At 44.2% G+C, this 21,883-nt stretch overlaps 1 protein-coding gene across 2 annotated transcripts; it reads left to right on the top strand.

Moving 5' to 3' along the window:
• The first annotated feature begins 7,616 nt into the window (after positions 1-7,616).
• Positions 7,617-20,097, top strand: HPSE (heparanase). Of its 2 annotated transcripts, XM_050973750.1 has the most exons (13): positions 7,617-7,931; positions 9,454-9,599; positions 10,613-10,738; positions 11,091-11,264; positions 11,717-11,888; positions 12,401-12,448; positions 13,836-13,929; positions 14,571-14,677; positions 15,190-15,304; positions 15,412-15,451; positions 16,965-17,083; positions 17,217-17,363; positions 18,109-18,251. In XM_050973750.1, exons 1-13 carry the CDS (start codon positions 7,762-7,764, stop codon positions 18,115-18,117), a joined length of 1,467 nt encoding a protein of 488 aa, XP_050829707.1. In that variant the 5' UTR covers positions 7,617-7,761; the 3' UTR covers positions 18,118-18,251. The 2 variants fall into 2 exon arrangements, with proteins under 2 accessions (XP_050829707.1, XP_009099618.3); XM_009101370.4 differs by lacking the exon at positions 15,412-15,451 and having other exon boundaries at positions 18,109-20,097.
• The last annotated feature ends 1,786 nt before the right edge of the window (positions 20,098-21,883 follow it).

The raw sequence follows: 21,883 nt of genomic DNA, 5'->3' as shown, positions 1-21,883 counted from the left end.
TCCATCTTATCAGAAGGCTAATTTATTACTTTATTATACTATATATTAAAGAATAATATACTATATGTTATACTATTATATTAAAGAATACTATACTATACTAAAGAATACAGAAAGGATACTTACTGAATGCTAAAAAGATAATAATAAAAACTCGTGACTCTTTCCATAGTCCTGATGCAGCTTAGCCCTCATTGGCCAATGAGTCAAAACAACTCACACCTGAGTCTGATCAGGCAATCACCTTTGGATAAACAATCTCCAAACATATTCCACATAGCACAACACAGGAAAAGCAAATGAGATAAGAATTGTTTTCCTTTTCTCTGAGGCCTTTCTCACTGCCTTTCAGCTTCCCAGGAGAAAAACCCTGGGTGAAGGAATTTTTTCAGAGACTGTGAATGCCACAGTTGACTTTATTTGAAGGTTTGGATTATGAACTTCTTGAGCAATAGGAGAGAATCATCTTCATTCCTGGTTTTAGACATAGGCCTAGGAGTGCTTTGGGAATTGGACTGACTGCTTTGTGTGTACTTCTGCTGGGAGCTTATGCTCACAGCTGACTTAAATGATATCTTTGGATATTCCCTTTAGGACGCCTGCACTTGAGTGACCTACCCAGAAATGCCTGCTTGCAGGATTCTCTGTACTCTAAGTGTAGCTAATGGAAGGAGCTGCAATTCATAACAAATAAGTTGTCCCAGAGTTGTGCAAGAGATCATAAATGATGCCTAGTTTAAGTCTTTTTTTAAAATGCAGCTATTAAATTCATATTCAGCCTCTGGCAATTCCCTGAGATAATTCTTTCAGGATGCCTTTCAAGCAGTTTTCCAAACAGGTTTACTTTTTTAAAATATTTTAAATTTCTTGCTTAACTGTGAAGACTAAATAAAGATGAAGTCTTAAAGAACTGGCATTTGAGAAGCCCTGTTGAGTTCTGAGAGTCTATGAGCACCTGTCAGTCACCCTAGTCAGGATTTTTAAAGGTATCTGAACCTGATTTGCTCCAGCAAAAAGTTAAGCTTCATTATAGTAGTTTTGAACCTACTTTAGAACCTACAATAGCCTGAACCTTCCTCAGTTGTGACACAGTAAACTTCTAAGCTGGTGTGTAGTACTTGACAATGGCCTGCACATTATGACAGACTTGAAAGCTGGGGCAGCCTGATGTGTTAAATTACAGAATCATGGACTGATTTGGGTTGCAAGAAACCTTAAAGATCATCTCAGTCCAAACCCTCTGCCATGGGCAGGGACACTTCCACTAGATCAGGTGTTGAAAGCCTCACCCAGCCTGGCCTTGAAGACCAGGCACAGGGCATCCACAGCTTCCTTGGGCACCCAGTGCCAGTGTTTCATCACCCTCACAGTAAGGAATTACTTCCTAAAATCCAGTCTAAATATCTCTTCTTTTGGTTTAAAGCTATTCCATCTTGTCCTACCACTATCTACACCTCTAAAAAGTCTCTCTCCCTCGTTTGTTGTAACACCTGGAGTCTTCTCCTGGCTGAACAACCCCAGCTCTCTCAGCCTGTGTTCATAGGAGAGGTGCTCCACCCCTCTGAGTATCTCCATGGCCACCTCTGAAGCTGCTCCGACAGTGTCCATGGCTTTCTTGTGCTGAGAACCCAAGATCTGGATGCAGTCTTCTAGGTGGGGTCTCATGAGGGCATGAAAGTAGTTTTGAATTATGGGAGCCAGTGTAGCGGCACACCTAAACATGGCATTTCTGTGTAAAATTTGGTCTCAGTAAAGGAAAAGCAAGATAAGCCTTAGTTAAACTGGGGGCTTGATAGGTTAATTGCGTTGCGGTTCTAGAAATAAACAGAAAGGTTTTTAAATCCAGTGAGGATGTTAGATGTTGAATGCTTGATAGAAAGTGGTTATGGTGAAAAACTGATGAAAATGCTGATATTCTACTACTCATTCTGTTGTTGTGTTAGTGAAATCATAGGTAACAACTGAATAAATTCTTTATAAACCCTTATTTGGCATAAACATGCCTTTAAACCCATACTTGTGATATTTCATAGTGGCTTACATGGTTTGGATTAATGCAATATTTGACTGCTTTCAGTATTAAACCAGGTCAGGAATTTAAAATCAGTGCTTTTTAGAGGCAATGTGATTCATTTCCACTGGTAAACTGAGTGTCTTCAGGGGAATCCTGTTACTGATATTGAAGTGCCTGAGGCACAATTGTATTTGGAAACATGAAAAAATGTGAAGTTGGTCTTCAAGGGCAGAAGCAATATTTGCCATGACTTGAGGCAATATGTAAGTCTATCTCTTAATGCCTTGCCCTTTTAATTAAGATCTACTTTTGACCAAATGATAGATAACATTAAATTCTCTATTTGTTTGTGTTACATTCAAAAGACAGATGATGCTCACTCCAGCATAACAGTGAATACATATCTAAGCAGAAGATGTAGTACCCACATAAGAAAACGCAACTACCTTAGAGGTTTATTGGTACTTGATGGTGCTTTTCCAAAGTTTGGTAGAGTTTTGTGTGGATTTGACAGGGGAAAGAACCCCAGGAAGTTACTATAAAATTATTCACTCTTAGTACTGAGTTACTGCAATAACAGATGTTATGGAAATAATCCATTAATTGCTGCATCTATTACAGAATAGTTAATGAGCCTGTAACATCTGTCACAATTCTTTGCATATTTGTACTTGTGCGCTAATTAAAATGTACATTTTATGTATTTATATAGCAGAGGGGAACAGCAGGAAAATATCATTCCTGCCACTAGCTAAATGCACCCTCACACTATGCATGACCATAATGCCCACCACTGCTACAAGATCAGGTTTTGATGAGATACATGTTTAGGAAAAAAAGTCAAGCATTCCCTACAAATGCCAGAGCTCCTGTGAAAATGGTAGGAAAAGCTGGTTTGAAACAAGAGAGTGGTTTTAAATCTGCATAAAGCTGGTCTGGAAAGAAAAAGAGGTTGGCAATTGTTGTCTCTGCTGTTCTCTTTGCACAGACTGTGCTCTGCCTTGATAGATGAGTGTGCAATTCCCTTAAGGCTTTCTCTGTGACCTTAGAGAGGATCAGAAATTAAATGAAGCTGCACTAATTTGCACTGAAACTTTGCTATATGTAGCTTGTCTTATTTTCCTGAAATCAAGCTTATCAGGCAAAGCAGTACATGTATTTCATACCGCTTGTATTAATGTGTGATTAAATACTTTTCATATAAAGCTTTCTTACCCAGTCTTTTCCCCTGGATGGAGAAGAGAGAAGAGAAAAAAGAAAATACAACAGATGCTGCTTATGGTATTTTTGTACTGCCAGATATATATATATGAAACACTCAGGTGTTGGAATCAATATGCATTAGTTTGGCAAATGTCTGTTATGGGTGAATGTGCTATGGGAAAACTTATGTTGAGGATGGATTCAAGGTATTTTGGAAAGCAAATATTTCTCACTTGCTTCCATGGGATTTTTTTATCCTAAGGCCTGTGTTAAAGGAAAAGAATCAACATTAATGAATTTATCTTATTTCCATGTGATATAATGGTAGATGCTTCAAAGGTAAGTAGGTCATAAAATATGCTCCATCAGATGTTCCTGCCAATGTCTTCATAACCCACAGGAAACTGGATGAGAGCTATTGTGTGTGCAAGTCTGTTCAGGTGCAGAGAAATGTTCTGACCTAAAACCTCAGAGCATATTTCTTAGTCTTTATTTCTATTCATTCCACTTTCCAGCTTGCCTACATAGACCAGTTCTTGTGTTTGTGTGATTCCCTTTTGTCCTGGTTCAGGGCAAATTTGGAAGAGAACCCCCAAAGGACTCCTCTAGGAAAACAGAATCAATTGGCCCCTCCCCCCATCCGGTCCGGGAGAAAATACCTCCTTGGAGAAAAGTGGAAAAAAACTGTTTATTAAACAAGAAAACCTAAACAATATTAAACAATAAAACCCCTTGCTGCTCCACAAGAGATGACAAACTGAGAAAGTCCCCTCCCCGGTTTGCAGTTCAGCTCACTCAGTCCCTTATCAGTCCTTCCCGTGCTGGAAATGTCACGGGCCAGGCCCGGCCTGGTGGGCCACAGGTGTGAGCCGCCGGTGCTCTTCTGGGTGTTCAGTCCAGAGCAGGTTTAAACAGGTCCAAAGAAAAGGGAGAAAAGGAAAAAAAACACAGTCCAGGGAACATCTTTGCTTCAGCTAGCTAAAGCTAACTAAAAGCAAAGGAGAGCTCTGTCCTGTTGTCTGTCCATCCACAGACAACACAGTCCAGGAGCAGGAATGTGGAGGAATGAGTTCAGTGTCTGAAAACAAACTGTACGCTTCTTCTCTCCCCCCTTCAATCTCTGGAACAAGTCTTAAAGGTGCAAAACTTATTATTCAGCACAAACAGAACAAGATGATTTGAGATAAAAGCATCATATGGTCAACCTAGTATACCTTTCTTCCTATGAGTCATGATTCCATGAACCTCTACGTAACTTACTGAAAACTGTCTCCCTGGAAGGACTAGTAAGAGAGTCAGGCTTAGGATAAGGTTTGGCTGTTAATTTTCATTGTGTGAATGAGACCTATTACATTCCTATGTTCTGGAAAGACATTTCCACATGAGTTAGTCCTGACTAGCTCTCACTTTGTCCTTCCTTTTAAAGTTTCATTTAATCTCTGTGTGCATATCAAAGAGAACTGCTAAAATCTAGACCCAAGGTGTCATTTTCATCTCTGAATAAACAGGGTGTGCCATCTCAGACTCCCATAACCATCTGGGTTCAGAAATAAAACCAGCAGGGAGTACTGAGAGCTGTGTGCTGTCAGGACAAGGTCTGGCTGCAGGCTTGGGGCAGAGAGGAAGGATAGCTCACAAAGCCACTCTGATAGGCATCTCTGTTTTTACAGTTTCCATGCTTTCTTGGCATCAGCTTAGCCCTAATTTCATCTTCCTGAGGCTTCTTACATAGAAACAGAGCAGTATCCTAACACAGGTCAGCTCTGTTTATCTGCCCAAACATCTGTGTCAAAAGAATTGTTTGCCTTTTGCAAAGGCAGCTCTTCCCTTCTGAACTCCCTTAATATACACAAGATAAAGTACTGACATATATATAGGTACAGGTATAAATATATCACTTATATCCTGGTGCTTTCCCAGGAACAGCAGAGGTGTCCCTGCTAGTAATAGCACATTGCTGCTGCTGTTAGTTGAAATGCCTGAAAGGTTTTATTTTTAGTTCTTCCTAGTTATAAAAACCTAGTCATCACAGGGTGTCTAATGGCATTACTGGGAGAAGTAATGATAGGAGCTGCAAGACCCAAGCATTTGAATGTCACAAGGCAGGGGATAGGTTTTGTGTGAAATGAGGAAGAGGGATGGGATGTTTGTTTGTTGCTGGCTTCAAGTAACACTCAAGTGGGCTTAAGCCTAGTCCTAGTTCTTTAGTGCTCCCCTTGTAGTTCACAGGGCATTGCTCAAATTCTGCCCTGATTTTCATAAGTCCAAATACATCTATACTGAGCTACCCTACTCTGCAATATTTAAAAATGTGTATAAAACCATGTGAAAAATGCCCAGGCAAAAGCTGCTACTTTTCATTTAGTTCCTTAAGCTAATGCTGGAAGGCATTGTTTTCCAGCAACAAGGTTTCGCATGCTGTTAAAAACACAACACATGCCAGACTTCACATACATACATCTGTACACAGCAACTGATCCCAAAACATAGCCTTGAGCATTTGAAATACACACCTTGTGCCTTTGCTGTGAGGAATACCATACAGTAGCAAGTCACCCAAAATACGTCCTGTCAAAGAAGATCACGTAGGAAATAAACGCAGAAGTAGGGAATTCCAACAGAAAGAAATTGTGCACAGGCTACATCTTGCCTGACAGCTCCTGACCTTTCCTGCTGCACCTGTAGTAACAACCTTAGCTAGATTTGCAGCAATTATTTTTTTCTCACACTGAACTACATTCTTATATCCTTAGTTTACCCGTGGGGCTGGGTAGTTTGTTTGGTGCTCCAGTCATCAGCTGATAGATGAGTTATTCCTCTGGCAGATAGTCACCCCAGCCCTTCCTGGGGTGTAGGCATATAATTGGTGCTGCACCCTCAAAATGGGAAGCATTACCCTGACTAAGATACTGAGACAGAAGTGCTGATGTTTCCTTTTTGGCAGGGCCGTGGATGTGCTTATCAAAACCAGAGTTAATTTGGTCAAGTTCTTCTAGTTCCGGTGGAGAGTTACTTAATAGCACAAAAATGTGAGCAAGCAGGAACAGGAAGGGCCAGGCAGGCAAGCACTTGAGCCACAGATCAATGCCCCAACTTCGGTGTGTGTGGGAAGCGCTGCACCTGAATAAAGTAACAGATTAGCAGCCTGTTCCAGCAGACAGCCATTTTCAAAACAAACTTCCTAAGAAATGTGGATGCTTCAAGATTAATTGGTGCAGGTGGGAAATGTAATGGTGGTGTTAAATGTAGTTGTTTAGAAATTCTGCAAATGTTTCAGTAGTGTGCATAAAAACTTAGAAACATTCTTGCAGCCCAGGAAGCAAATTGAATTCTGGGTTGCATCAAAGGGAGAGTGGGCAGTAGGTCAGGGGGGGTGACTGCCCCTTCTACTCCAGACTCCATCTCTGATATTGCATCCAGCCCTGGGCCCCCCAAAACAAGAAGAATTTGGACATGTTAGGAAGCCACAAAGGTGATCAGGGGGTTGGGACAGCTCTCCTTTGAAGAAAAAGCTGAGATAGGTGGGGTTGTTCAGCCTGGAGAGAAGAAGGCTCCAGGCAATTTCCAGTATCTGAAGGGATCACAAGAGAGCTGGAGAAGGACTTTTTACAAGGGCATGGAATGCTAGGACAAGAGAAGAATTGCCTTAAGCTGAAGGAGGGTCAGTTTAGGCTCAATGTTACTAAGAAATTTTTTACTGTGAGGGTGGTGAAGCACTGGCAAAGGCTGCCTGGAGAAGTTGTGTACACCCCATTCCTGGAAGTGTTCAAGGCCAGGCTGGATGGGGCTTAGAGCAACCTGGTCTAGTGGGAGGCATCCCTGCCCATGGTGTAGGGTTTGGAACAACCTAAGCCATTCCATGACACTAAGCCATACCTGCTCCATGGCTGCAGCTGGCTCTTCTCTGACAGGCCTCCCCGGCAAGGTCAGCTGCTGCCAAAGGAATTTAGACTGGATTTTGCAGGGAGCACCTAGAGGGCAGACCCAGAGCCTGCCTGAAACCTTTTTATAACAGTAATTCCAAGTTTCATACCTCTGCAATTAGGACACTTATTCCAACAGTATGGACTGCTGCAACAGACAGGTTTCAGCCTGACAGGCCTGTGTGCTGCTGGGAGTCAGTTTCCCGCAGTGAAGGCTGCAGACGGGGTGCCAGGCTGACATCCCAGCCCTGGAGAGGCAGCGTTCAGTCCTGTAGCCCGCTGGTTGTACACTCTGGAAATGCCCAGGGCCGCCCGGGCAAGGCGGGATGTTGGAGGAGGTGGCTGCAAGGCTGTGAAGGTGTGAGCAGGAAAGGAACCAGCTGTAAACACGGGTTCATTTTGTAATGGTTGAGGCGTTTGGGCAACGTCGGGTGTCGGGTGTCTTGCTGCTGATTTGAGGCTCGAAGATGCCGTTGGAGCTCTTGAAGAGGGTGAGGAAAGTCCTGCTCACGCCAACGCGGTCCTCCCCGCGGGGAGCGGAGCGCTGCAGCCCCGGGCCCGCCCTCCGAGCTCCTCGGGGGTGGTGCCGGCGGCATCGGCGCGGCGGGCCGGGAGCGGAGGATGCTGCTGCCTCTCCTGCTGCTGCTGCCGGCATTGGCCGAGGAGCACAGGGCGGCGATGCTGCGGCTGGGGCTCCGGGACAGCCCCCGAGGGGAGGTGAGTCCGGCTTTCCTCTCCTTCACCCTGGATGCCAGCCTCGCCCGGGACCCGCGCTATGTCGTCTTGCTCAGGTGAGCCGCCTCTCGCCCAACTGGGCAAAGGAGAAAGGGTCTTCAGGGGGAGGAGCGGGACATCCCGGCAAATGCGCTGCGGAGCGAGCTGGGGGGAAAGGGGAGTCCCTCACCCCTAGAAATGGGGTCGGGGAGAGGCTGCTGGATCCCGTCTGCTTCGGGGTTCACTAATTCCGTCCTCCTAGGGCAGAAGGCGGTACCTTCCCCGGGCGCGAGCCGCGCCGGCCCGTTTGTGCTCGGAGAAGGAGCGGCTGGCATGGGGGAATGAAGGGAAAGCTCAGCTCAGGAACAAGCCTGGTAGAGGAGCTGCTTTGCCAGCAGCGAAAAAAAAAAAAAAGAAAAAAAAAGAAAAAAAAAAAAAAAAAGAAAAAAAAAAGGAGAAGGAAACGGACGGAATTGCGGTTGTTCGCCCTAGAGAAATGGAGGCTTCAGGGTGTCCTTATCGCCCTCCGCAAGCACAGGAAAGGAGGCTGTAGTGAGGTGTGGGTCAGTCTCTTCCAGCTAACAACTGACTGGATGAGAGGAAACGGCCCCAAGTTGTACCAGGGGGGCTTCATATTGTATATTAAGAAAAATTTCTTTACTGAGATGCATTGGAACAGGCTGCGCAGGGAAGCAGATCACCACCCATGAAAGTGTTCAAAAAACGTGCGGATCCTTCAGCTCTGCTTTCCCACTACATGCACGTTTTTGTCTTCACTGAGCTGGTGAGAAAGGTGTCCAGCTTTACTGGAAAGTGCTCAGATCTCCAACACCCAGCCCCATCTTCACACCTTGGGGTTCAGCCTGAGGCCAGCCCTGCCACCATGAGGAGTAGGAAGTACTTGGTGGCCTCTAATCTGCTGTTTGTCACCACGGAGCAGATAGCAACTAACATGCCCAGAGCCCTCCAAAGCCTTGTGGCTTTCCCCAGAGAAGGCTGGCTGTCGGTGCTGCACATCCTGCATGGGATGTGAGGTGCTGCACATCCTGTATGTGAGCAAGTCACAGTTATGTTCTTTTGTACATCTATTTTGATAGAGTTAACACCTGTCCCAGCAGGGACTCTTAATCTCCTTTGGGTACAAAGGCAATTGCTTTGGCAGTTGTGATGAAAGCTGGGGCTGATGACTTAAAGTCAGTTTTGTGCTCAAATTCTCATAGGACATTTATGTTGGTGTTGCACAAACAAAACCAAAAAATCTAGGGGAGGAGGATATTTAGGATGAAAAAAACCAATATTGTTTTTAAATTTTGCCTTACTTTGCCCCCAGCATTTGGCTCCCTGCTGATGTTCCCTCAGGAATGTTCTCCCCTTGTTGCCCATTAGACCCTCTCCTGGCTCACTTGACCATCAGCATCTGCCTTGTATAGTGCAGAGGGCTGGAATGCAGATCCCAGTAAGCCACTAGGAATTCCTTGAGGCTACTGGGTAGCCTCAGGCCACCTACTGCAGCATGTTCCTCAAAGTGCTTGCTATGTTTACCCTCTACCAGTCTGCATAAGTATAGTGGTTTTCTATTTCTTGGCATTCCCTCCTCAGCAATTCCAAGCTGCGTACCCTGGCAACGGCCTTGTCCCCAGGTTTCCTGAGGTTTGGTGGCACTGAGACAGACTTTCTTATCTTTGATCCCAATAAGGATTCAACTTCAGAAGAAAAAATCTTCTGGGAATTTCAGGCACAGCAAGGTAAAGTGGGTATCAACTTGCTAGACTTGAAATCATCTTAGGTTTTGGAGGGTCTTTGACACAGCCTGAGGATGCTGCAAGGGCACAGCAGCAGCACCTCAGCTCAGGGGGCCCTCCACAGTCTCAGTATTGCTATCATCCATGGAGAGGAGATCTGTGGACTCTCAGCATAGTTTGTGGGAAGAGCTGTGCCAGCTGTCGGAAATTGAGAAAGGATGTAGGGGAACTTGTATCCTCTCTGGCATCTCCTGAGACTCTCCCTTTGCTGCCCTCTGCTCCCTGCAGCAATCTGGGGAGTTCCCTCACTGTCAGGGAGATGGTCAAGTTCAGAAGATGTGGCTTCATAATGAAAATTAAGGAATAGATGGAAGAAATAACCTGAGGAGAACAGAGTGTTCAACCTCTCTCCCAAAACCAGAGAGCTTGGCTGGGGGTGCAGCCTTGCCCTCCTGCTGCTTTGATACTGATGAACCCATGCCAACTGCTTGAGCTTGGTATTTTTTCTTTGAATTTAGCAAAAGCATCAAGAGGTGTTTCAGATTAAAAAAATCCTGTATATTCCTGTGGCACACAGCACTATTGTGCAATCCTACATTACTGTATCACCAGTGATGCTCAGTTTTGAAGTCAAGTGGTACTTTTCCCTCATAGCACTTTGCTAAGTAGCCACTTCCTGTGACTCTGACTCATGCCTTCTTTGGTTATGGCCTGTTCCTGGTTTGCATGCCAAGAAAAAACATAAGCTTTGAAGGAAATGTGTCTTATGGCTCTTGCCAGTGAGCCATGTGGGGAAGTCAGCACTTTCCCCTGCATGAGATGGCCAGTGCAGGAATCATTGCCCTGTTCCTGCCTCCAGCAAGATGGGTCATGATTCCTGCTACACCATTGCATGCCAGGTTGGCTTACCTGCTCCTCAAGCATCGCAGCCTATGCTTTGTCAGCTCACTGGAACAAGGACTTGCTGGCTGTGGAGGTGAGGAGTTAATTCCTATCAACCTTCTTCTACCCTACAGAGGCTTGTGGCTCAAGGCCTGCACTTGCTGCAATTGAGAAGGTGCTGCTGGCCCAATGGCCCAGCCAGGAAAAGCTGATTCTTGCTGAACAGAACCGGAAAAAGCACAAAAACACCACTATTACAAGTAAGATACAGGGGGATGCAATTCTCTGCCCCACCGTAAAAGGGCCATAGGCTATTACAGCTGAAACCACGGAAAAAATAAATATTTCACCCACTTTGAAAAATATTCAGAGAACTCTTTTTCTACTGTTTGCCATCCCACATTTAATAGTATTCAGTTGCAGGGATTGGGAGGTTCTCAAAGCTTGCAAGATGTGTAGTGAGGCCTGACCTCTTCTGTCTGGCTGGGAAAGTTTGGCACATCTGCAACATCAAGCTAAATAAATACAGGCAGTAAAGATTGTTGCTTGGCCAGAGCTCAACTAGCATGCTCTAACCTTGAGATAAACACCCCTCCTTTCCTCTCTGTGCAGAAAATACACTGGATATTCTCTACAACTTTGCAAACTGCTCAGGGTTTCACCTGATCTTTGGACTCAATGCCTTGCTGCGGAAAGGTGGCTTCCAGTGGGACAGCTCAAATGCCCAGGCACTGCTGGACTACTGTGCTTCCCAGAAGTACAACATATCCTGGGAACTTGGGAATGGTAAGTGCTTGTTGGCCAGACCAGCCATCACCTAGAAAAGTACCATCGGATGGTATGGGCTAGTAACTTTGGATATTTTGGATGATGGCACATCAAGGCAAGGTTATGTTTTATAAAGAGACACTAAGGTCTTAATTTGCAGAGGTATTTTACAAGAAGGCAAAATGAATGAGCAAATTGAGATGATTTTGCTGCTCCTATCAGGGCTTTGCGATGGGATGTACGATCTCCCACAAGGTGCAGGATGTCGCCTATGGCTGGGACAGAGTACTGGAGAGCAGCCCACAGTATCCCCCAAGCTTTTGGTTTCATGCTCACCTTCAAATATCTCACCCACACTATGCCAGATCAGGTGAAGTCTTAGGGAACTGGTGCTTCCCATGTGAATGGAATTGCCCTATTTTGTGCCCCAGAAATAGAGTGGCGTATTGATATGCATGTGTCATCCTCAGAGCCCAACAGCTTCAGGAAGAAATCTGGCATCCACATTGATGGCTTCCAGTTGGGGCGAGATTTTATTCACTTACGCCAACTGCTGAATAACTATGCCCTCTATCAGCACGCCAAGCTCTACGGCCCTGATGTTGGACAGCCCCGAAAGCATACGCGGAGACTGCTGAGGAGGTAGGGGTGAGGTTCCAGCAGCATTCCCTGGAGTGGGGCAGGTGTGGAGAATTGTGGCTTGTCTGCCCCTATATGCAGGAGGCATGAAGAGGCTTTAAGGCAGGGGTTGAACAATTTTTTTTACCTTGACAGATGACAATTATAACCTTACCTGCATGCTTGAGTTCAAGGCCTGAATACTCAGCCAGGTAAAACTCAGCTGCTGGAAGTACATCAGTGGTCCACACATTTTCCCATTGAGTACTGGCTCTAGGGTTGTTCTAACAAGGGCTTTTAGCCCGAAAAACACCCACATGTTATACAAAGGTCAATTCATCCTCCCAGCAACCTGTTGAGGAAGCTAGGCTGCCCAAAGCCTGCTTAAAAGCCATGGCAAGCCTGGCCCCCAAGCATTCACCATCAGTACTGCCAGCTGTGGGGAGAGGGGAGGGCTGTGCATGGCGTTGCACTAGTGGGAGGGCCATGACTGGTACTGCTAACCCCCCATCATCCACCATTCCCTCTGGTTGCAGCTTCCTGAAATCGGGAGGGAAGGTGATCGACTCTGTCACATGGCACCAGTAAGTACCATTTGGATACCATTGTCACTCTGATTATTGCCTCATTATCTTTAAAAAATGTCAATTTGAACAGAATTATCAATCTCAACAGAAAAGAGGGGGGTGAAATGCCCCTTTCGACAGTTTCTCAGGGGCCTCTCCACAAAGTTCTGTGTTCAGAAAGGAGATTAATTGACAGAGCATATTACAGTAATGCTGAAGCCTCCAAAGGGTCTCCTTGGTGTAGAGACCCAAAAGCAGTGGTGGGGGTTTGTCACAGAGAATGCAACATGTGTAAGATGATAATTTTGTTTGCTCTATTTATGTCTACTTGATATAAAGAAAAAGACCTGTAGGTCTGGCTGACCCCTGTCCATGGAGAATTGCCAGCAGCTCCTCCTGCTCCCTTGAGTCTGTTCTTGGAGTAATTTCAGGGTCTGCCTGGGTAACTCACCTTCAGATCCCACAGGCAGTGCAAACAGCCCTGGCACCTGGCCCTTTGCTCCTGTGAAGTGACTCTGATTGGTAGGTTTAAAGTGCTCACGGGGACAGTGGGGTAAACTGGCCCCAGGGCCATAAACTCCACATATTTGAAAGTCATTTCCATGTGAAGGCAATTTTCTTTCCAGAGTCAAAAGCAGAACATGACATGCAGCAATCAGACAACAGTGAGAAAATATGTACACACTCATTTTTTATATATATGTATACATACATCAATTATCTATGTATTTTGAGCTGCTAGAAAGACATGAAACATGTCCTTTCCCCTTCCTGGGCTGTTGTTTACTCATTTAGGATTATCAGGTTTTAGCTTCCTCTTGTGGCTGGAAGGCTTCAGCTGTTTTTGGTCAGACTGAGTGATAGCAGGATGAACTGCAAAAAACACCATTCCAATTTATTTGGACAAACAAGACATAAAAGCTCTTCTACTCGTGGTGGAGGGCAATCTTCATGCCATAGGGATGCCCATATTTCAGCTCCCTTCAAGTGGCCAAAATATTCCAGCAGATGGACAGCTCTATGAGCTGATATTTTTAGTATATAACTTGATAGAGTAAAGCAAGTAATCGCACAGGAGTGTCGGACTCCTCAACAGGAGAAGACTTACAGAAGCTGGCTCTTGGTGATGTTTTCCTTATTCTTAATAAACAGATGCAAACAAACCTATTACTTCTGCTGGTGGAAATTTCTGTGATATCCTGACTCCCCTGATGTAATTATATCTTAAAGTCCCTTAAATACCAGTGACAGACCTACACATTTGGAAACAAAAAATTAAAAAGCACTGGACAGAAAAATCATGCTGTGGATAAATGCACCAATCAATGGAATACTTTCAGTGGTATTTTGTACCACTGGTGGTATTGCTCCCTAATTTTGTCTATGTTTTTTCCCTGATTTTCAGTTACTATGTGAATGGACAGAGTGCAACAAGGGGGGATTTCTTGAGCCCTGAAGTGTTGGACACCTTTGCCACAGCCGTATATGAAGTCCAGGAGGTGCCTTGTCCTGTTCGATCATTCCCATGTTCAGTTTGCAGGGGGTTAACAGAGAATCCAAAATAAAGCACTACTTCTTACTAGCAATAGACAGGGATACTCAAAGCTTGAGTTCTGCTGACATTGTATATTAAAAAATAAAATTAAAATTAATGATACTAACAATAAATGAGTTCCAACACTTTGCTATGCAGCAAACATGATGCCAGGTACATCACACCATCACACACTTACAACATTCTCATTTATTGATGCAGTAATTACTCAGGGATGTAATTTGTGGTGGTCATCCCATCCCCCAATGCTTTTTTTTTTTTTTTTTTTTTTTTTTGAGATCCTGACAGCATTATAACTTAGAATATAGCACTACTCAGCTCAAGAAGAACTATGGGACCTGGATTTTAGTGATGTTTGTCCTGTTTTACATGGGTAGCAAGTTTGGGTTTTTTTCAGGGGGGAATGTAAATCTACTTCTAGTCCTTCTGATCCAAATTTCTGTGACCTCCCATCTCAGAGTGTTATCCCTTAAATGTAAACATCCTAAGTAAGCCTCTGGCTAAAACACAAAATTTTGTTTATTTCAGTAGCCAAAAAATTAACTGTCATCTCTTTCTCTTCTTTCCTAATGCCACACTGGCCAGATTGTTGGTCAAACTGTGCCGGACAAGAAGGTGTGGCTGGGAGAGACAAGCTCTGCCTATGGAGGAGGAGCTCCCAGATTGTCTAACACTTATGTTGCTGGTTTTATGTGAGTACTGTATCCCAGATGTGGGGAAAATATGTATTTTGACAGCTGAATGGGACTGCCCCACAGGAGGAATGTGGCTTCCTCAGGCTTCCTAGGGAGTGCGAGAAGTTTTTTTCCATCCTATAAGACATGATGACTTTTTATCAGGGCCTGGTGGGCCAGCAAGTCAAAGTCTGATAATGACAGGCCACCTTGTTGTTGGTGCAATGATTTCTCTCAGCTGTCAGACCCTTGGCCAGTTCAGGAGAACCTGCTGTCACTCCTTGTTTCCACCACCTACAAACTGGGGAACGGAGCAACTGTTCCCACCAACTTGGACTTCAAGAGGTGGACTGAAATTATTTTTTAATGTAATCAATGCAAAACTTGAAATTAGTTGTGTGCTTTTAAGGAAGTTAGCATCACTCACTAAGTTTTGTTTTCCTGCTTCCCAATCTGGTTTGAGAAGGGCAACAGAGTACTGCTGAGGTCAGCACTTTCATCTGTGTGATATTTGCCTCATTTTTTGGCAGGTGGTTGGACAAACTTGGGCTTTCAGCCAGGCAGGGGATTGATGTGGTAATGAGACAGGTTTTCTTCGGGGCAGGGACCTATCACCTGGTGGATGCCAACTTTGAGCCTTTGCCGGTATGTAAACAACACCTCCTGAATGCACCTCTGCACAGGCAATTCCGGGTGTGGAAGGACAAGTCAGCTATTTTAACAACATCTTTTTTTTGCTTGGATGGTCACAGGTATCCTTGCACCTAAAGTTATCTCGTGTTCCACTACATGGTAATGTATTATTACATATATATATGTATGCACATAAGATATTTACTCTAACTGCAGGGGTGCAGCCAGTCTTCAGCACAGCAGAAACTGATTTGTGGGACATGATGCTCTGGCTTGTACACAGAAGCTCCTGGATCTCACAAGGTTTTTCTAGTAAAGCCTGTTTTAGCTTGACTACTCCTCAGCTAAGTGATGTGTAGTTTATAAACAGAAGGGAGAAGAGATTTTAAAATCAATAATATTCCTTGTGAAAACCAGGCTACCATGAAGTCAACACTCAAGTGTTATAGGTCATGAGCATATTCATCCTACAGTGGTGGCTTAAGGATAATTAAATTGAAATATACATTTAGTATCGTTTGATTTATTAGGAAATACACTTTGCTGTGATAAAACTTCATTATATGAACTATACATTGTTCTTGCAGATACGGCACATTTCTTTGTACTACTAGCACTTAGATTGGGGTGAGAGGAAAGCATTGTCCTTTTTAGCTTTCCTCTCATTTTTCTGCTTCCAAGTTGTGAATATCACTGATGGTCATAGAGCCAGCCTAAAAGAAAACCCAGCATACAGGGATTTTCCATCCTACTTGCTCAGCTGCTTCTTATGCCAGAGCCTGCATCATCAGGCTTGTGACTTTGGGCTTTTCATTCCCTCATTAAAATAGATTTAATTTGGACTGAAACTGCGTGCCCTTTTCCTCACCTACAGACAGTACAGACGTTAACCAAGCCAATAATGCTACAGAGGCAGGGAAATACAAACCCAGGTGCGTCAGCTGTAGTTAGCACAGAAATGAGGAAGCACATCAGTGTCAGAAGGCCCCACTTCCTTGCAGAGGGATTCAGAATGAAGGCTGACAGCAAAAGTAATTTCCTGGGCTTGTGGTGAGTCAGAGGAGAAACACAATGGTTTTCCTCCTAAGAAAACCTCAAAGAACAACAGATGAGCTGGGAGAAGCTCTCTGAGAGCCAGGAAAGACCTGGAAAAAATGAGCCTGCACTGGGCATCTCCCTGATGAGGCATCATCCTGGAGTATCAGAGGATACATTTGTGATTCAGATTTAGAAATCAATCCTGATACTTGTTCAAAAGTCCAATGTTAAAGGGCTTAAAGTTTAGGAGTTTCTTCCTGGTGTTGCACCTGTGCCTTAGGTACAAGCTTTCCTGCAGGAAGGGCAGCTCACACTCCTGCATTCAGTCCCGAGGCTCTCCATACCCTGCAGAAGGGCATTTCGAAAGCACAATCTCTCCCTGACAGAGCTCTGAGAGTTGCACATGAAGGGGGAAATATGTTTAAGGTAACTTCTAAACACGGTTGCTCACAGGCATGGCTTCCCTTTTAGCTGTGGTGTTTGTGTGAATTTAAGTAGATGTGAAAAGGTTGGTAAAGCAAAAAGCTATGGGGAAAACCCCTTGACATGAGCTTCAAAATCAAGGTTAGAATAAGTACTGTGTGGAGCACCTGGCACGTACAAAAATGTTTCCATGTGTTTTTGTGCCTCCCAGGACTACTGGCTCTCACTGCTCTACAAGAAGCTGGTGGGTACCAAGGTGCTGCAGGTCAGCCTGGCAGGAGCCAACAAGAGGAAGCTCCGTGTCTACCTCCACTGCACAAGCAGCCTCAAGTAAGCCTCCAGAAAGGGCAAAATAGCCTGGAAACTGAGCCTGTGGTCACCCCCTGGCCAACAAATGTCATTTGGGACAGTGCAAGGTCACACATTATTCCGATCCCCACCATCACCTTCTCTTGCCTTGCAGCCCAAAGTACAGAGAAGGAGATGTGACACTGTTTGCTTTAAACCTCTACAATGCCACCCAACATTTAGAGCTACCAGATTACCTATCAAGCAAGCACGTGGATCAGTACCTCTTACTTCCTTATGGCAAAGAGAATATTCTTTCCAGGTAAGTTGCAATTCCTCCAGTCCCTGTGGAAAGACTGTGAGTAGGCTTAGATAGTCTTTAAAACCTCACCTTATTCAATTTGCAAGGAGACAGAAGAGGTTACCATTCATTCATCTGGGTTTTTTTCTGTAAGATCTGACTTATATTAAAGCAGGTCTCCTAAACTCAGGCTGCTGAAAGCTTGATAAGTTATAAGGACATTTACTAGATGTTAATTTGGAAGTTTATACTAGCAGATGTCAGTGTTCTGCTGCTTAAGTCCTGTTTTGGTTTTTTTGCACAATCGTAGGTATATTGCTTTCCCAAATGCTAGCTCCTGATTAACAGCAACATGTTCAGACTCTGTATGTGGGATTTTTTGTTGTTATTTTTAATGCATCCACACGGAAAAGATATATTCTGTGGGCAAAAAAGAATAGTAATATTTTCAGGAGAAAAAGCAATTTAAATTTGTATTTTTCAAAGCCTGTTTAGCTGTTGACCTCACTGGAAGAGAAAGAAATGTACTTTTAAATGTGCTTGTGCTACCACTCTGAAGGAGTCCTTGTAGTGGGAGTGCTGCAGATGTGTGTGTGTGTGTGTGTGTGTGTGTGTGTGTGTGTGTGTGTGTGTGTGTGAACACACATTCAAGGGAAGTTTAGTTTGGCTTTGGGCTAAGTTAATGTTTACACTCAGGCCCAGAGCAGTTTGTGCTCAATGGCAAACAGAGCACAGCTGCCCAAACAGTCTCTCTGTCCCTCTCCAGGTTTATTGAGCTGAACGGCCGTGTGCTACGGATGCTGAATGATGAAACACTGCCAGAGCTTATGGAAAAGCCCCTTGGTCCTGGCAGTCTGCTTGGCCTTCCAGCCTTCTCCTACGGCTTTTATGTTATCAAAAATGCCAAAGCTATTGCTTGCATTTAAGTGGTCCACAAACACACTCAGGATAAATGTAAAGCATTTGCCTAGTAGGAAATTCTAATCCTAGAAATTCAAATTTCTACCACGGGATTTAATTTTGGTAAGGGATGCAAATGTTGCAGCACTAGTACAACTGTTAGCTGGGGAAGACATAAGGTCCTACTGGGTAACTGGTACAAGGAAGATTCCAGGAGAATTATCCAGGTAGAACAAGACCAGGCAGGGGCTGGTTTTGCTCTTGATCTAGTCTATCACTGTGCTTGAGCATGGAACCCTTCTCCACATCATGCAGGGAGCTTCTCACACTACCTAGGGCTCTGCCTACCCACGCACTTCAACCTCCCCTCTCCCTCCTTCTGTAAGCACAGCTCCTAAAGCAGTTTATTCAAAAGCTTGCCTTCAGAAAGGATAAGCAGAGTTTTTATTTGAGCTTTACAGCTGTGACTATGTGGGGAAGCCTGAGAGAGGGTCATGGTTCCTGAGGGTATCTTGGGGTGGAAAGTCTGGACATGCAAAGCAAACCAAGGTCAGGTGCCTGCAGGGGCAAAGGCCTTGCAGAGAAACCAGAGCGTCTATTAGATTTGGAGAGACAACACACATTTTTCTCAAGCTAAGATCATTCAGTCACAAGATGGAGCTGTGGCTCTGTGCTTTACAAAGGCAAGGCAGGAAATGTTGACGTAGGAAATGCAGGCTGTTCCGGTAGGGCGGTCAACCTCTGCCATCACACATTTCTTCCCTGCATGAAAAGGAGAGGAGCCCATCAGGCCCTGGCAATAACTCTCTGTGCTCCAGAGGCTGCACAGTGAGTGCTCATGACTCTTCAACCTGCACCACTCTGCAGGCAGTTGAGCTGGAAAGGACTTTCCTGAACCAATGCACAGGTAAAGCTCTCAAGCTCTCTCTGCTTTACACTCTCTAATGCACCCAGGTCTCTTCTGTCTTGGGGAAATGGGATAGGAAAGAGGCTGAGGATACCACTCAACCCTCATCCACGAAGGACATCAGTTGCTATAGAGCATCCTGGGGACAGAAGTGCACAGTCAGGCTGACATCCTTCCTACTGGGAAAACAGTGATTTTGGACAGAAATCCGTGTTGGTGGTGGCTTTTCTCCCCAGCTGAGCCTACCCCATGCACACTCTGTTGCAGTTGGCTGTGCCAGCAATAGCTCCCTGTGGCACACAGGCTGCTGGTCCCTAAGGCAACAAAAAGCCTAGGACAGTACCTGGGGCCTTCTGCATATATTTATTTGCATCTACTTTTCTTGAAGGTATGTAACCCACACCACTCTCAATGCCTTACATTTATAAGCACAGCAGGGAAGAACAACACTACTGTACCTCCCTTTTTAAGATTTAAAAAGATGCTACCAGCTACATGAGGTTTAACACAGAGCAGGGAAACTTTTTTAATGAGACAACTTTCAAAACTGATGTACTTTTGTAGCTATGATGAAAACCTGCACACTAAAAAGGTTATACTTGAGTTCAGTGTATCAAAGGAGTGTGTGCACCAATGGAGCAGATGCATCCTGTGAAGGGTTATGTATCAGGGGATAACAGATCAGAAATGAGGAAGGCTGAGTTTGTTTACATTGTCTAAGTTCCATAAGAGAAGCAAAGAGAGTGTAAGATGGAAAGTCTTACATACAGTCAACATAAAGTTAATAATATATTCTTATTATTATAAAAATGTAAGTTGCAACTAAAACATAAAACTTATTATTTGCCTGGTAGCTTCCTTTTAGAACTTTTCTCAAAATTTTGTTTATTCTAACGCTTGTGAGTTTTGTATTTGAAGATTTTAATTAAAGTAATTTATACCAACTTTTGGCAATCTTCATTTTTTTTAAGACTCCTTTTTGACATGATGATATCAGGACACTCCCTACTTTTCTTTTGGTCATAACTACTGTGCTTCTTTTTATTATCAATAAGAGTACCCAAGTACACAAAAATGAAAGGAATTCTACACATGCTGGTATGTTTCAATTGTGCTTGCCAACCAGTTCAGAAGCCCTCCACCCAATGTGACTCAGAGGGGATACATGCGCTGGTGGCTGGCACACAGGAACCACCAGGAGGGGCCCCGGGGATATCTGCCCATGCAAATTACAGCTGCTGCCAACCATGTCCCTCTCTGAGCCCTGTTCTTGATGGTGGGGGTGGGGAGGTTTGGTTTACAGGTCAGTAACTACCTTTCTCTTTACAAAGTGTTGCACATCAAGCTAATAGCTACTTTTAGCTCTATACAAGCAGAGCAAGAGGGACAAAAGTGTAGGGAAAGGGAAAGATGCTGGATCCCAGCACTCCAAGGAAGCGATGGTCTGAAACAGATGAATATCACCCTCACAGGACCAGTGTCTGCCCCAACCTTATCTCTGGGGCTTTTATTCCTCTGTGAATGTTGTAAACCTCGGGGGATTAAATATATGTGTGTACATTTATTTGAGAACAGGGAGAATAATTTTTAACACTCATTCCAATTTGCTTTTGCCCTTTTGACTCTTGAAGTCAGATTACTCACATTGAATCTACTGTAAATCAGTTCCTGGAAGGTGGAGTAAGTTGCATCACACTTTGGTACAGGGGATCATTTGATGTATGTGAAAATAAGGAATCTCATAACCACCTTAGAGATGGACATTTTGACCACCAACTCAGATTTCAGCTAAACAAGACAGCTGGGCTTTATTAGTCTGAAATTAGCTATTCCCTAGATTATCTTTCAGTGAAGGGCCAGGCCACATTATTATTAATGTAAATACAGCAGCAGTAACTGTAAAAGTTTACTTTGTAAAAGTTTTCTTTACTGCTCTACTTCCCCAAGCTCCTTAAAAATTTTCTGCAGACAGTCCAGGGTTTCCTTGCCACTTCACACATGTAAAAACACCAAAGCAGCGTCTACAGAGGACATCCACCTGGTGACAATCAGCATCCGTGTTCCTATGCACATGGCAGGCAGAGAGGCTGTGGGGATTCATTGCCAGGACTCACTATTCAATCACACCTCAGGTACTTGTCTGTATCTGAATAAAACCCATGATGACTTTATCAACACGATATGGAACCTAGATTATTAGCTACTCTTCACCAGACTTGACCAATTCTTTCCTTTATGGTTCTTCGCAAATCATTTTACATCTGTGGAGTACTGCTCATTAAAACAATAAAACAATGGCAAAACGTTAAAGTCACTTCTCCATCGCATTCATATTTCACTTCCTCCTCCTAGTCAGCATCTTGGGAAATTAAAGTTCAAAATGGTTTCCATTGTTTTCTACCAGTATGTGAGTCATTCAAGCTGAAGCAAGTGTGCAATGCAAAAGAATTTATACTCCAGAGAGACAATGAACTCACCAAGGAATCTTTTAGCAGCAGATGTGAGGACACTCAGACACTGAAACCATGCCATGAAAAGCAAAGGTTTTATGGTTCTGTCCTCTGCTCTCTGGTTTGTGCAGTAACTCCTAAGTTGGTGTTATGACCCTTAAGGTGAGGTAACTGAGGTTCTTGTTAATGGATCCCTTGGGGTAGATAAGAGTGAATGACACAGGAATGACTGATGTTTATATATAGCAGGTTTAGTTTAGAACGCTGGGAAGGAGGTATGCAGC

This window comes from Serinus canaria, chromosome 4 (genome assembly GCF_022539315.1).
Source record: "Serinus canaria isolate serCan28SL12 chromosome 4, serCan2020, whole genome shotgun sequence".
In the NCBI taxonomy this organism is placed as follows: Eukaryota; Metazoa; Chordata; class Aves; order Passeriformes; family Fringillidae; genus Serinus; species Serinus canaria.
The sequence above is the reverse complement of the archived record's forward strand: the minus strand, read 5'-3'. Positions and strand labels throughout refer to the sequence as shown.